General features: G+C 37.5%; 1 protein-coding gene across 6 annotated transcripts in view; it reads right to left on the reverse strand.

The window, feature by feature from the left end:
* The window catches only part of DOT1L (DOT1 like histone lysine methyltransferase), a 115,381-nt gene that overhangs the window by 69,777 nt on the left and 28,293 nt on the right, over positions 1-17,311 (reverse strand). For all 6 annotated transcript variants that reach the window (XM_031948107.1, XM_031948106.1, XM_031948108.1 and 3 more), the window contains exons 3-5: positions 13,026-13,100; positions 6,246-6,309; positions 1,792-2,020 (exon numbers count right to left, since the gene is read on the reverse strand). In XM_031948107.1, the coding sequence (XP_031803967.1) occupies positions 1,792-2,020; positions 6,246-6,309; positions 13,026-13,100 (368 nt within the window). The remainder of the gene's footprint in view (positions 1-1,791; positions 2,021-6,245; positions 6,310-13,025; positions 13,101-17,311) is intronic.

Genomic DNA, 17,311 nt, shown 5'->3' on the forward strand with positions numbered 1-17,311 from the left:
AACTATTAGTAGAGTAACATAATTTAAGTATATTTGCATTATCTAACTCCTAAGTAACCCAAGTTCAGCCTTTGACTCCTTACCTAATCATGAAACTTGGGCTTTGGCAAAATAAACATCATTAAATATCAGCATCAAGAACAAGCTATGTAGCAAAATGAGCAAAACCCAGAAAATAAATTATATAGGACTGGAATAATGTAAAGGAAGAAATGTTCAAGAATCCCCATCAACAGAGTAAAGAAAGCTGACTTCAGAGAGCTATGAGTGAAGAAGCCTGTAAATGGAAAATGCACACAAATAATATCAGTGTATTCACTTTTTGCTCGATTCTATTTAATTGTTCCAAGATATTCAATGTAACAGTAATAGCCTGGAAGAACTGGGTGACACTTAGTAGGTTTTGAATGAACAAATGCAAGTCATTGAAAATCCTTCAGCCTCTGCTTCTTCATCTATAAAATCAGGAAGGCTGGACTGGATGGTTCAGATGTAAACCTGAATCAGTCAAGGTACAGAGTGGAGAAGATAAAGGGAAGTCACTGGGAAATAAGACAGCAATGGAATGAAACACTGTAATGAAGCAGCAAAGAGCAAGAAAAAGGAAACCAGAACTTAAGTCAGAAAATGAACTCAGGTAACTCAACTCCTCTGGGTCTTAGTTTCCTCATTTGTAATTGCATGGACAGGAAACAGAAGTAAGCTAGATCTCATGTGCCTTGGAACTCTTAACCTTATAATCCTAATAATGATCGACCTCTTTATTACTTAACATCCCCAAATAAAGGCAAGTCTTACCAATATTACCACCACCAAATAAAGGCTTATCTTACTCAAATACTTAGATATATTCAAATACACACACATAAGAAGAAAAGATATAATTATCTTACTATTTTAAATATGACTGATGTATAATGCCAAATTAGAAATATGATCCTATGATCCACCCAGGAGATCCACATTTAAAATACATTTCAAGAAAGGCATAGCCATTTCATTGTCTCCAAAAATGCTAAACAACTGAGGAGTCATGCCTAGTAAAAGTATTTTTATGGTTATTTTAAGGTACCTCTTCACTAGATAATGCAGATTACATGTGCAATGGTATAGCAGACACTTGAAAAGACTTAACAGAAAGAATTCAAGAAGAAAAACTAATCTTTGTTACCAAATAAATTCCAAAAAAACGAATATCCAGGAACAGCTTATATTTACAATGAAGGTTATATCCATCTACACTTGCTCTATCCTAACCTGCATATCAAGTAGAGATGAATCGGCCTTTAAAAGCTCAAGGAAGATGCATACTCTACACTTGCCCCAGATACCTTTAAGTCAAATCTCAGGCACCTCAGAACTGCAACTGTTCTAAAAATTTGTCATTTTAGAACAAGGAAAAGGAATCCTAGAAAACAGGTCTAGAAAATAGGGTTACTTGTGAGGAAGTAACTAAAGATCCAATAACAGCAAGATGATTTTATATCCCTAATACCTGGGCACAGTATGTGGGACACATATTTAATGAGGAACCTAAGTAAAATCAACACTTTATGAAGATGAACTTCCTTTTCATCTGTTAGCCTCCTTGCCCTTGGCCCATGGGATGGCCAGTTGAGTTATGGTTTTAACAGAGGGAACAAAATTGGTACGGTGGTCAGCTTAGTTCACTCATCCTAATAGCATTTTGGGGATTCCATTATGCTTTACTAGGCTATGAAGCTTCTCCCATTGGCATTCGTCTGTAACATCCCACACTTTTTGGTTAAGTATTTACAGATACATACTCACCACTGCCCAAATCAACAAACAAATCATCCTCTGTCATTTTAATCTCATCAATCATTTGGGCAACTAAGTCGAATGAAGTTTCTCCATACACCTCTGGAGAAAAGGGCTCATAGTTGTTGAGTTTCTCTGGATCTGTGACTGAGTGGTTATATACTTGCTGCAAGATATGTCGAAGAAGCCCATTGGATGGCCGAGTGTTCAATTTCATGGGCTGAGTTGTTCCTTTCCACTAAAAGGAATTAGAGAAAAGAAATAGTAGAAAAACAATGATGAAAAATTGGGTCAAGTCATAAGTAATTCATATTCAAATCCTTTTTTCCTAACTGTTGGACACTTCAATATAGCCATAGAATGGGATATGGGAAAAGATGCTCTCTCTGATAACTAATCCAGGTATCTAAAAACACAACAGCAGAATCGGTCAGAAATGGCTTTAAATCCTTCAGAAAGCTCCATTTACTCAATGGCTTGTGAGTTACAGAATTTATCTATGCACTGTCCCCAACTAGTCAAGGAAAGAACTTCTGAGGCCTTGAAATTCAACCCAACTTATTTTAAGGACAAAGAACTGAGGCCCAGAAGGATAAAGTACTATTGTCCAAGATTCCCCAGATCAGTGGAATCAGTAAGATCACCTACACAGAGCCTCTGATTCCTACTCCAGCATGTTCTCCAATGTATTGTAGTGTATATCCTTCTCCTATTCCAAATAAAATGGGAATTAAGCTATATAAGGATTCAAATTAGGTAGTCAAACTCTTCTATTTCACAAGAAAAAGGAAAATAAGACCACAAAAAAGAGAAGGAAACTAACCACCTAAGTAATAAGAACCTGAATTCAAAGCAAAGTTGAACTTTATTTTTTTCGTATCACAACACTAATCACATCAGTTAATTTACTAGCCATGTTTCAGATTTCAAAGATGATTTCGAAATCCTATTGTTCTCACTCATGAGAAATAGAAGTGACCCTGGATTTTTTTTTTTTTTTAAATAAGCTTACTGATATACTAGCCAAATAAAAAACTTTGGACAAGATAAAAAGAAAACATGGAAAAGATTGGTTACTAGGTTAAGAATTCATCAATAGATGCAATTTCTGACAAATTGAATAATGTATTGGATGATGAATGCTAAATGAATAATAAAACAATGAATAATATAATGAAATCCCCATTCCAGATTTACTTTCCTAACTGGTCCTCAATACATCAACTTTAAAACTCACCTGGTCTACCACTATCAATACTGTTAAGTATTTTATGATAATACTATTGGCACATTCTAGAACAAGAGAGTTTTGTGCATCCTCCAACACTCCATTCTGGACTCTTTTCCCTCTTCACCCAATTTCATCAGCTGCTATGGGCTCAATTTTCACTTCTAGGCATACTATTCACAGATCTGTATAGCTAACCCTTGTCTCACTTGACAGTCTACCCATTACCATCAATGGTCTATTGGACATTACAAAACAGATGCCCAAGAGGCATAAATTATACTAATTATCTTTTACCCCATTTCTTCCCAACAACTTATTGTAGCTAAATGCCCCCACAACAAAATCAGTGTGACTTTACCCTACAAATTCAACACCTCTTATCTTTATGAGATCTCTTATATGCCCCCTTCTCTCCACTCACATGGCCAACAACATTCTTTCAGATCTCTGCTATTTCTCATTTTCACTATACTGATTAATATTCTACTTGTTCTTCTCCCATATGCCACTGAAGACACCAGGTGAAGTTTTCTCAAAAAGTCTATGAGATGGAATGGGTCAGACCCTAGGCCCAAGTTTCAGGAAGTCACATGATCTTGAGGGCAAGAAAGGTCAGAGCCTAGGTTCTAACTTCAGAAAGTGCATGATCCACAGAAAGGAGAAAACATTGGTGACCATTGGTCAATAATGGTTACTTCCCTTTTAGTCCATCCAATGGGAAGACTTGGGTCTTTTGCTATTTAACCAGCTTTACTATTTCAGACTTGCCAAGTCAAGCAAAATGTTTGGAGATGCCTCCTGGGTGTGCTTGAGCCTTTCCTTGCAAGAACTAAATAAATGCATTCTCTTTGGATCTGAACATGTCTTTGATTAGTTAATTTGGGTAAGGGCACCCCTGGTCCCACACACCTCTCTCCACCTAGCTGTCACTTCTTGACGCAATTATGTTGCAGTATCTCCCTCTCGCCCAAGTCCTTCATATCCTATCTCCTTCCTGACCTTTCAGTTTTCTTACAATATTCACTCCATTTTATCTGTGGCCCTTATATACAACAAAAAAAGCTTCCCATCTTTTTGGCATCCCTACTGAATGAGATGAGGTGAGATCTCTCAAGACAGTTGTGAAACACTCCAGAGTTTGAGTAGGCCTAAAAGTCATCGAGCATTGACTCAAGGGCATATTTAAGTCCACTTCCTGCTATACTCCCATGACATCAATTTCTCCCTATTTCGATCAAATATGGACACAAGTTCAATTTCTTGGGTAGTTCCCTCATTTGGAATGTAAGACCCTCAGCCAATGAGGATGATGGTCAGTGGTGGAAGGGTTGTTTGCATTAGGGACTACTTAAAGTGTCAAACCTGTCTTAAAAGGACTCCCTTCTTGCTTGCTTGACAGGAGGGAAGCCTGATTCTCCAGAGAATGTACAATAAATTTTTACTTTGCTCCTAGAGATCTCTCCTCCTTTTTTTTATTAAATGGTGACCACTAACCAATCTGACCCACACACCAGTTCTTAAAAAGACCTATCTTTCTGTATTGATTTCCCTTTCACTATCTGTTTTATAAGCTTAAAGCTGTACAAATTATAGGAATCTATATGAAATTACAATAGTGTCAAAGTTTTCAAAAAGCTGGTCAGACACAACAGAAGTGAAAACAATTCTCACCTATAGAACAATATTTCCATTAAAAAGTCTTAATCCTATTTATAGATGAGGAAAGTGAGGTCCAAAGAATTAAGTGATTAGATCATGGGGTCTTACAGTTTCAAAAACCCAGGTCTCTATGAGAGGGGAGCTCTGAAACTCTTTCTTTCTGACTTTGGTGGGCAAGCTAAGCTCTCCCCTGAGACCCGCCCCAGGAAATGAAGATAAAGTTTCATTCTGTTATCTGGGTTGGACTGGTTGAGAACTGGACCACTCCTGACCCTATTAAGTTGGAAATTAGATAAGAGATACTCATTAAATTCCAAGATTTTCTATTCTGACTCCAGCTCAGACTGTTCCCAGCCCCCATCAAGAGCTGCCCCGAGCTTCTAGCCAAAAAGAGGCAACTTGGTGCTCATTCCTTGCAGAAAAATTAACATGCCATGCCAAGGAACCTCTTTCTCCCCTTGGCACAGGCTGCAACCCCCTGCCTGCTTAAAGTTTTACTCCTCTCTTTATCTCTCTATTTCTCTAACAGGACTTTGTCCTCTTTACCTTCCTACCAGGATTTCTCTGCTTCAAACTTTTATGTCCCTCTGCAGGGACCTTGCCACCAAGGAATTGAGTCTTTCTAGCAAAGGCTGACTTCCCAATGCCAATAAACTTTTTTGCCAGTCTAGATTTTTGCGTTTGTAAATTCCTTTACAAAGGTCCTTTACACCGACCAAAGAGGTTCCCACAATTCTCTGCCCTGCGCTGAATCCTAGGGGAATCAAGGGGACCTTGCCCCAAACCTCATCATTTGGTTCCCTGACCTCCGGAACCCCAAAGACCTCTTCATCTAGACTCTTCGGGTGAATGTTCTTCCTATTTCATGTATTTAATATTCTATTATGTATCACTTAAGCAAATTGTTAGTTCAGAAAGATGGCTCAAATACATGCTGGCCCAAACAAATACAATACCTAGGAAAATTTACAAGGTCTCAAGTGAAGAAACTAGTTTTCTTTAGCACTATCAAAGAAGCACAGAGAGTATTGTAGTTGCAAAATCCAGTTCTGTCATTAGAGTAAAGAAACACACACCGATTTAACTTCTATAAGCCTAGGTTTAATTTAAATAGGGACCACAAATGCTGCATATATTGTAAGAATAAGAAAGGTCTTTGGAAAACATTAAAAGCCAAATCAATTCTAAAGATCCTCCACAACAGGACAACATTTATCATTTCTCTAGATGCAAGTAATGACACTAATGGTTCCTAGATAAAAGGTAATGACATCCCCAAAATATTTTAAGGACCTTTAACTAATACCCAAGAATAAATACAGTAGTTTGTAATTTCTTAAGGAAAGTCTCACAAAGGCAAATTAACTAGTCATTCCAGGTGGAAAGATTAAAGACCTGGTGGCTAAATTTTACTTCAATTGAGGAGAACACTTCTCAAGACTAAATACTATCCAAGAATGAATAAAAATGAGGAACTGGTATAGAGGGCATTAAAGGAATTCATTTCAAAGTAGGTGAACTTAAAACTCACTACTAGCTCAAAACCAAAAGCATAACAAAAGTCAATACTTACCAGTTGATGAATGCTATCAATGGCTCGGTTGTACTTGTCACAGAGTCTCTGCATGCTTTCAAAGCTGAAAAAAAGTGAAGTTTCATCATCACATAACAATTCAAAAGAAACTATTAAAAAGGCATTCAGGAAAGGCCCAGAATCTAGGTTAGGAGATCCAAGGAATGATCCAGGCTTTTAGGCAAAAAAAAAAAAATCAAGGAAAATAGCTCAAAAATTCATTCATTTTCAAAGGCAAATCTTTCCCCCTCCCCCCAATTTCTAGGAAGTAATGGAGCAGGTCTCCTGAAACAATACAATGAAGTAAAATGACAAGAAAAACACAAATTTTGTTGGCTAATAAATCTGACTACTCCTAAGAAAAATTACATCATCCTGAGTTAATTCAACAACAGCCTTCTGATTACAAAGCACCTTGAACCTTGAATTTGATCTCTCATTATCTCTTCCAATGTAAAACTAGAAATCAAAAGGGTCTATGTGAGTGAAGTTTAGGTCAATTCCACATTCAGTCAAGCAGCTCCTTGGGGCAAGCCACCCAGCCAGACCTTAAGATAAAAAGACAAAGGGAAACAGTTTGTCCTCAAGGGAGGGAAGTGTATTCTACCAGGAGAATGATCACAGGTATATCTAGTTAAGTAAATGACTGAGTGACTGGCCTGCAAATTCAGCCCCCCACAGGGCAGACTCCTCTATTTTCAGACCCACAATGAGCAGTCCTTCCAAGGTGTGCTCAGGTTTTCTGAACTTGGTCCCAATGACAATCATTTTTGGTCTTCAGATTTTAAAGAATTTCTCCCAACCCTAACAACTAAAGGCAAGATTTGGTTTCCAGTAAATGGGTAAAAAGATGCAGTTTGGACAAAAACCATCACTGCTGATAAACATAGCTGCCACAAGAGAGACAGGTCCAAGCCAAGGAGTACCACGTAGAAAGGCTGCCCCGTCTGGTTCAAGGGAACCTAGGTTCCATAGACATAGGAATATACGGGGTGGGGTGGGTTCCGATACGGGGTGGGGTGGGTTCCGATACAGGCCATAGCATCATAGGGAGGTATAACCATTCCTTCTGAGCTCCCCAAAACACTCATTCTTCCAAATTCCATTAATTTGCCAAGACCTAAGCTCTGGGCTGGGGATACAAATACAAAAATCAAAAGAAAGAAAATGGCATAACCCTGTGCAGAGGAAGACTAATACAAAATATGTTCTTTACAACAGATATTATTCCTATTTTACAGGTTAAAAAAAAAAAAAAAAAAAAGAGGGACCCAGACAGGATTAATGAGGCACACCAAGTACCTGAGTCTTTTCAAAACATGCTTCTTTTCCCCAGGCTTCAGACTAGCTGGGCTTTGCACCTACTGATGTAAACTATGTCCCCTTTAATCTTTGGGGGGCCCTGGTGTAAACTGTGTCCCCTTTAATGTGGGGGGAAGGGTCAGAAAGGAACTTTTGGGGGAAAGGTGCTCCTGGGTCTTAAACCCTCCCAGCCTCTGGAAGAGGCCACACCCATTCATAAGGGAAACTCCGAGATAAGTAATCTCATTTAAAGAGCCAAACTGCTCCCCATCTCTGGACCAGGACAAAACTTAAGGCCTGTCAATTAAGCTCCACTAATTCCTAATCAGCTTCCTTAGTGTACTGTTTTCTTTGTGTAAATACATTCATTTTTGCCACAAATCTCAAGCCTATATTCATTGGGGTTTGCTAATTCTTTCACAAAGAATTCTTTCCCAAAGCCTGCAGACCAGCCAGGGGTTCCCACTGCTCTTAAGGGATCTCTCAACCCTCAATTCTTACACCCCATTACTACTGCCTTGAGCTCTAGGAGTACAAGTCCTATTTCCTCTCTTAATTTCAAACTTTTTCTGGCTTCTCACAATACTGCTTTTTATATATTTCAACATAATGTTTGTTAAATGAACTGATGAATGGTTGTCTTGGAAGGACTAGCAGAACGGATGGCTAGAGAGAAAGAAGAGCTGAGGGATAACAGGATTTGCCTCAAATTAGCTCAGGGACCCCAGGCAAGTTACTACTTCACATCTCAGGGGAACTCTCCAATAAGGTACAGAAGAGGCACAGACCCAAAACATTCAACAGGGGAATGTGCCCACACAAGAAATCATAGGTCTCAAGCCCATCCAAAAAGCAAAATCCAATATTTGAGCCAGTCTGCCTCCAGTCTACAGTGTTCCCTATCCCCAACAACCTTTCCCTGTTGCCTTTCCCACTTACAGGAAACAGATCACTTCAAGAATAACTAATTATTAATGACCTGAACCATTCCTTCACATGATTAAGAGTATACCTTACTTTAGGAACTTTTTCTAACAATTCTTTGACCCCTGCTTGAACAGAGAATGGATTTTATTCTTACATGTATCTGTTAGGTGACTATTTTGGATACCAAACTTTATCTTAGAAGTTTGATAGGAAGATTGTTTTTTTAAACTCAACTGCTTCCCCGTTTGTCATGGGTGCGATATTTATGCAGATGTCTTTCAAGTTCAAGGAATCAAAGGCATCTTCATTTCAATAAAGGCAACCAAGAAAAACTGGAACACTATTGCATTATTGGTGGAGTTGTGAACTGATTCAACCAATCTGGAGAGCAGTTTGGAACTATGTCCAAAGGGTTATCAAAATATGCATACCCTTTGACCCAGCAGTGTTTCTATTGGGATTATATCCCAAAGAGATCATTAAAAAATGGAAAAGGACCCACATTTGCAAAAGTTTGTAGCAGCTCTTTGTAGTGGCAAGAACCTGGAAACTACCCTTCTCCCAGAGCCTAGGGCTCACAACCAAGGGTCATCTTGGATTCTTCCTCTCTCTTATCCAGATGGCTTGCTGTGACATCATGTGATATCATTTCCCCTTTTCTCTTCTAATACAGGACCTTACTGCTTTCTCCTTCCTCTGCCTACAGCCACTAACGGGTCTCCACAAGTCTGTCACCACTCAAGGACACGCTGAATTCAGCTGCCAAAGTGAACAGGTCTCATCATGTTATCCTCCTGCTCAACAAATTCCGGTGACTTTCTATCCTATATCCAAGATTCAAATACAAAATCCTGTTTACAGTTCAAAGCCTCTCACAATCTCCTACACCAGTCATCTCATATATGTTGCTTCTGACCCCCAATATACTCTTCAACCCAATGATAACAGGCTTCTCCTTGCAGTTCCTCAAACAAAATCCCTCAATTCCAGGCATGTTCACTGGCTGTCCTTCCTGCAATTCCCCATCTCCAAACTTCCCTCCCTTACTTCAAATGCAATCTAAACATCTACCTTTTATTTATCTAGTCCAAATTTTGTTTCTATACATTTATTTGTAAGCTCTTAGTAGAGAATGTCTTTTAGCTTTCTTTGAATTTTCAGTGTTTCACACAAGATCTAGCATACAGTAAGAAGCTTAATTAATGCATGAGCAGATAGGTGGTACAGTAGATAAGAGTGCTGTCCTGAACTGAATGGATGTCCATCAGTTGGAGAATGGCTGAATAAATTGTGGTATATGAATATTATGGAATATTACTGTTCTGTAAGAAATGACCAACAGGATGATTTCAGAAAGGCCTGGAGAGACTTACACGAACTGATGCTGAGTGAAATGAGCAGGACCAGGAGATCATTATATACTTCAACAACAATACTATATGATGACCAGTTCTGATGGACCAGGCCATCCTCAGCAACGAGATCAACCAAATCATTTCCAATGGAGCAGTAATGAACTGAACCAGCTATGCCCAGAAAAAGAACTCTGGGAGATGACTAAAAACCATTACATTAAATTCCCAATCCCTATATTTATGCACACCTGCATTTTTGATTTCCTTCACAAGCTAATTGTACAATATTTCAGAGTCTGATTCTTTTTGTACAGCAAAATAACGTTTTGGTCATGTATACTTATTGTGTATCTAATTTATATTTTAATATATTTAACATCTACTGGTCATCCTGCCATCTAGGGGAGGGGGTGGGGGGGTAAGAGGTAAAAAATTGGAACAAGAGGTTTGGTAATTGTTAATGCTGTAAAGTTACCCATGCATACATCCTGTAAATAAAAGGCTATTAAATTTAAAAAAAAAAAAAAAAGAGCGCTGTCCTGAGGAAATGATTTTTTGAATTCCAACCAAGTTATTTTAATATGATGAGAAAGGAGGAAGGAAAGAAGGAAAGAAAGATAGAGGAAAAAGACTGACAAACTGATCTGAGGAAGAATAAAATGAAGAGCACTGCACACTTATCAAGTGGTTTGATATAGCCATAAATAGCAAGCCAACAACTAAGACTTCTCCTCAGAAAATATAACAGAGCCCCAGAGTCCAGAAACTCGGATATGGAATCAGACTGGCCTCTTCCAGGTCACCTGGGGTATCACGAGGATGCCTCACTTTGTCAATGGAGCACTAACACCCATATCAATTCCACACAAGCTAAAAAGCTAGCACAGAGGTAGGTAAAACAAAAGTTACAGAAATACATTCCAGACAGTTTCCTCCCATTTCCATTTTCTATGTAAATTTTTTCCCTCGGATATCATTAAAAAGACATCCATGCACTTCCCCAGTCCCTCTTCCCACAGCAGCTGTAATTCATGGATAACAATCATTCAGCTTCACACCTGATACAGATTTTCTCCCTTCTGAAAACGTAAACCCAAAAACCTTTTTGCCTCTCCCATCTTCTTATCACCAGTAACATCTTAAGCAAACCCCAAAAGCCCCTCCTCGTTCTGTGTATCTAATACTAAAGGAGGCTATGGAGAAAAAAGTCACAAAAAACTTAAGCCCTCATTGTAACCAGGCTGTCCTTTGTGTAACTCCCTAATCAATCTATTGTCCCACTACTTATCACAACAGCTTTTCTTCCAAGCCTCCCATGGTCCCCACCACCATTACATGCTCAGCTGATAGTCACTTCAAAAGGAAAGAGATCTTTTCTCTTCCTCCTCTCATAAGTCATTCAAATTTCAGCTTTTACAGAAGACCTTTCTCTGCTTTTTAGCCGTGAATGCCTTCTCTCAAACTACTTTTAATCTACTTTGTACATCTTCTACATGTAGGTTTTTTTTTTTTTTTTTTTTGCATTTTGTCTCTATTTTGTCCTGAGTACAGGAATGCAGTTTTTGCTCTTCTTTTTATTCCTAGCAAGGATTTTTTTTTTTTTTAAGCACAGTGCCTTGCACACAAGCACAGTAAGCACTGTTATTCATTTGGTTTGTTGACCAATATAATATTTTATATGGTATAATGTTATAGTGAAGTGTTTGTCTCTGAGCTAAATAAGGCCGGAATATCATTTCTTCTATAAATTTTGAATCTCACCCAGCACAATGCTTCCTGCCAATAGCAGGCTTACAAGATATCCTCACAAATAAAGTGCCTTTCTGCTAGTTCAAGGAATAGGCATGATTGGTGTATATTATTACTTCAGAATTATTACGTTCAGAAATTACTATTAAACTACTTAATACTTGTTATTATACTATTTAAATTGAACTAAACTCTTCGAACCCAAAAGGTCTCCCTGCCCTCAGTAACTCCAGGAATGCCAGAGATGGCTAAGATGAATTTGGGGTCCCCCAGTTCCTAGATTCAGGAACAGTGTTTTGAGTTTCCACACACCAGGTCTTATTTGGGTCCAGCCAAGCTTGTGTTCTGGGTTCCCTCATATTTGGCTTCAGCCAAACTTTAGTGACTATTTATATCCATCTCAATCTACCTTGCTTTACAAATCAACCTCTAGGCAAGACGGCTTACCTGCTTTAGGAGTGGTTCTGGTGCAGAAACCTGTGTCTAAATCTTATATAAATAAACTTCCAAAAGACAAATCATACTTCTTTTTCTGAACCCAATAAATTTCTTTCTAAAACTAATTGACATTTTGGGGTTTGTTCTCACAAGTAACATTTTAGAGTTAGTGCAATCCAGTGTAAAAATAGTCCTGGCTCTATTCACTTAATAGCTGTCATCAAAAATCAGTGATCTTATTCACAGAAGGTACATTCAATGGTAAACTGAGGCCCCTACTACTTACTCTGAAGGATTTCAAGCCTTAATACCTAGATTTATATAAAACATGACTCTGATCCCCATCAGCTCTATATTCTAACTAGCAGCAAGGAAGCCAGGATATGGACCAGAAGTCAGGAAAACTGGACAGTGGCCCACAGGATCACCAGCACATCCCTTCTTCACATGTAAGCCTCTGGTTGCTCACCTGTAAAATATGGAGTATACTATCCCAATAGTAGGTGTGAGATAAATGTGAAAGCTCATGCACACTATGTACATGTCATTTATTATTACCCTATGATCCTCCTCATAGGGCAGTTGTGAGAAAAGCCTTCTGGAAATCAGAAAGTGCTTCAGACATGAAAAGTTAGCATTCTCAGATTAAAATATTTTTGCACCTGGTAATGACAGCAAAAACAACAGCTTACCAAATGCAAATGGTTTCTAAACTTCTAAAAAGGTTTTTTTTTCTAGTATAATGCTTTCAAGAGTTTAAGAGTTTTTAAACAGATTAAGACCTCACCTCTGGCCATCACTATTGTTGGGGAATGAGTAATTCATATTATAACAGCTCACTCACTGCATCATTTCCAATGATGTCTAAAAATGTTTTAGACCCAAAGCTCAATTAAAAAGAAAAACAAGAGCTGTCTTTGCCCCTGAAGCATAACACCACACAGGCTGTGTCACAAAGCACTCAGCTTATCTCCAATGTGCAGTGACAGACATAGAACATGCAGTTTACCTTTTGGTATCATAGTCAATTAAAACATAATTTTCCATGGCAAGCTTGAGATCTGGTATTTCTTCGCAGACCCATCTGAAACACAAAAGAAGCCAGAATGAGCAAAGCACACACAATACATCATGACTGGTGGAGGGAAACCGTTTTAGTTTCAAGAAAGAACAGCAGCCTAAGTGCCTAACCACTCAGCCCATGCCCCAAGATGAAGAGTCTGTTATGTTGATAAGCCTGGCTCACTTTTGAAAAACAAAATATTATGAAGGACGGTTTTCTGGAAGTAGGAGACAGAGAGACATCTAGTGCCTGAAATAGAAAAATTTGCTCCAAATCACTATTGATCAGAGAAAGACAATTTAAGACAGCTCTGAGGTAACACCTCATAGCTCTCAGATTGACTAAGATGACAGAAAAAAATAATGATGAATGTTGGAGGGGATGTGGGAAAACTGGGACACTGATGCATTGTTGGTGGAACTGTGAATGGATCCAAACATTCTGGAGAGTAATTTGGAACTATGCTCAAAAAGTTATCTGTGCATACTCTTTGATCCAGCAGGGTTTCTATCGGGCAAAGAGACCCGCTTGTGCAAAAATGTTTGTGGCAGCCCTCTTTGTAGTGGCCAGAAACTGGAAACTGAATGGATACCCGTCAATTAGAGAATGGCTGAATAAATTATGCATATGAATGTTATGGAATATCATTGTTCTATAAGAAACAACCAGCGCAAGATTTCAAAGAGACCTGAAGAGACTTATATGAACTGATGCTAAGTGAAATAAGCAGAACCAGGAGGTTATTATGCATGGTAACAAGACTATGTGATGACCAATTCTGATGGACATGGCTCTCTTCAACAATGAGATGATTTAAACTAGTTCCAAATGCTTAATAATGAAGAGTCAGCTAAACCTAGAGAGAACTATGGGAAATGAGTGTGAACCACAACATAGCATTTCCAACCTTTCTGTTATGGTTTGCTTCCATTTTTATTTTCTTCCTTTCTAGATCAGCTTTTTCTTGTGCATCAAGAAACTGTACAAATATGTATACATATATTGGATTTAACATACACTTTAACATGTATTGGACTATCTGCCATCAGGGAAGGGGGTGGAAAAGATGGAAAACGATCAATGTTGAAAAAAATTACCCATGCATATGTTTTGTAAATAAAAAGCTATAATAATAAAATAATAATGATAAAAATAAAGGTGTCTGAAAGTTAGTATAATCAATGTTTGCTCTTAGGAAATGTTAACTGGAGACTCAAGGGGTGGGTCTATATCCTAAGAAGGTTATGGAAATCCAGAATAGTTATGCATAATAACATTCCAAGCAGTATTATTTGTGATTAAAGGAAACAGTATGTCCAATGAATTGCTAAACAAATCATGGCATATAAATAAAATAAAACAATTGGAATGGCAAATAAAAAGAAAGAATTCTAAGCAAAAAAAGACAATGGAGATGCAACAAAGTTCTGGTCATTTACAGCACTTAATTATCATACCCTCATGTTTAAACAGAATCTTCCATTCTGTCAATAGACAATAACTATTACCAAGAGAATATATTCTGTACAAAAATGTGGGTGTTGGTTGGAAAGGAGCACCTATTTGAGACAAGCAATAGTAATAATGCCTAAAGAAAAAAAAAATTCATTAATCAAGTAAAGGAATTTACCTTTTTAAAACATCAAATCAAAATTCTAAGACGATTCAAAAAATATGCATTTCATTGACAGGGCAGACATCAATTGTTTAAATTATGAAAATCCTGCTTTTTTAGCACACAGCTAATTTTTTCTACCAAGCAAGTTTCTTTACTACTTTGAGATAATTCTAATACTGATTTTTTAAGCAAGTCTTCAGATATTTGTGGAATAGTAAATTGCAATGCCAAAAAGTTTAAAATCAAAGCCATTTGGATACATTAAAGAACATTTTCTAAACTATGAAGAATAGTAAATCTTAAATATTACTGTAAACTTATAAATTTCAATATGAACGTCCCCCATATTTTCTGTAGGGGGCAGAAAATAAAGATAGTTTAAGGATGAAGTAAATTTAGCACAGTATTCCCAATACTATCTGCTTGGAGCTAACTTCTGACCTTTCCTGAGTATTCTCTGTAGCTTTTAAAGTTTCATTAACACTTTTCTTTCTTTGAGGTAGTGGGTATCACTAGTTCCCCTCTCTACCACAAATAAATTCCATCTCCTAATTTCCTTCCGATGTAAGAAATTTAGTCAAGCAAAACATTTACACAATGACCAAGTTTGAAATTGGTTATATATGTTTGGATTTTTCATTCAGCACTTCTTTTGTCCACCATCTCTCTGCCAAGAGTAGATTCTCAATCTGGAATTGGAACTGGTAATAATACTGATCAAAGTTTTTCTTTACAACCTTGTAGTCACTGTATGTATAGTTGCTCTTATGGTTCTGCTCACTTAGTTAACTATACAAAATCTCAGAGTTTCACCCATAATTTGTAAACTATTCTGAAGAAAGAATTCACCATTTACATTTTCTGTCTGTCTCATTCAACGTAAGGGGAAATTCTAACTTAGCCAAAGAGTTTTCCTGGGAATTAAAAACCAAAATTGAAAGATTATTTGGTGTTCAGCCTTTTACTTACATTGCTAAAGAATTGGCTTTTTTTTTAATGGTCCTAACAATTTTCATGAGGGCAAAAAGGTAACCACATAGATCTTTCACTGCTAAAGTTAAATCAAAACCATTGTGTAGTTCTTAAGAATTACAATCTGAATACATTTTAAAAACTTTTCCTATTAAAAGTTTTAACAAAAATACTCAAGTCAAAAGGATCTATCTATGTGTGGGGAAAAGAAACACCTGAAAAATGGTTCTAAAGGTTTCAGAGATTGAAAAAACCTTAATATATCACTGCCAATCATACACACATAGCCTAAAAATTAACAGCATGATAGGCAGGTTGATATTAATAGTTTATTCAGCACTATGAGTCGAAATTAAAGATATGCTATCTGATTCCAAAATGTCTGCAAAAGCCAGCCTCAAAACCAGCTATCAAACTGTGCATACCCTTTCACCCAGCAGTGTTACTACTGGGCTTATATCCCAAAGAGATCTTAAAGGAGGGAAAGGTACCCTCATGTGCAAAAATGGTTTGGTGGCAGCCCTTTTTTGTAGTGGCAATAAGTGAATGCTCATCAGTTGTAGAATGGTTGAATAACTTATGGTATATGAATGTTATGGATTATTATTGTTCTGTAAGAAATGACCACCAGGATGATTTCAGATTGGCCTGGAGAGACTTACATGAACTGAAGCTAAGTGAAATGAGCAGAACCAGGAGAACATTGTACACGGCAACATCAATATTATGATCAATTCTAATGGTTGTAGCTCTCTTCAACAATGAGATGATTCAAACCAGTCCCAATTGTTCAATGATAAAGAGAGCCATCTACACCCAGAGAGAGGACTGTGGGAACTGAGTGTGGACCACAACACAGCATGTTCACTCTGTTATGGATTGCTTGCATTTTTGTTTTCCTTTTCCGTTTTTTTTTTTTTTTCTTTCTAGATCAGATATTTCTTGTGCAGCAAGATAACTGTATAAATATGTATACATATAATGGATTTAACATATATTTTAACATATTTAACATGTATTGGATCACCTGCCAGATAGGACAGGGAATGGGGGGAAGGAGGAGAAAATTTAGAACAAAAGGTTTTGCAAGGATCAATGTTGAAAAAAAAATCACCCATGCATGTTTTGTAAATAAAAAGCATTAATTAAGGAAAAAAACTTACTTCTCACAGTGCTTTAGGCAACTTGCTAAAACTAAAAATTGCTGGTAGTAAAAAGTTTCCTCACCTGGGAGTTCCCTGTACCACTGAAATCACCAGTCCAGTTCATATTTAATAAAGGAAGAATACTTGCTGAAACTCATCCAATACTAAGACATTATATGAGGGAAAGGGTAGAAAAGACTTGATCAAACTCACAGCATAACATCAAGTCCAAAAATATGCTTCAAAGCCAGCAGCCAAAGCTGTAATTAACATAATGTTCAATCGAATTTAATGTGCCTCAGTTTATTCAACTCCAAAAGGGAGATGGTAATACCTGTGCTATACACTTCCCAATGTTAAGAAGATAGAACGAAGTGATACATTCAGATGTCCTGCAACTGTGACACAATGCTTCTAAGTTTGTAGTGACTTGAGGCAGCTGCAAGGGCTCTTCCAAGGTTATCATTTCTTTTTATCCCTATCTACTCCCTCTGCTA

Source organism: Sarcophilus harrisii, chromosome 1, assembly GCF_902635505.1.
Source record: "Sarcophilus harrisii chromosome 1, mSarHar1.11, whole genome shotgun sequence".
NCBI lineage: Eukaryota > Metazoa > Chordata > Mammalia > Dasyuromorphia > Dasyuridae > Sarcophilus > Sarcophilus harrisii.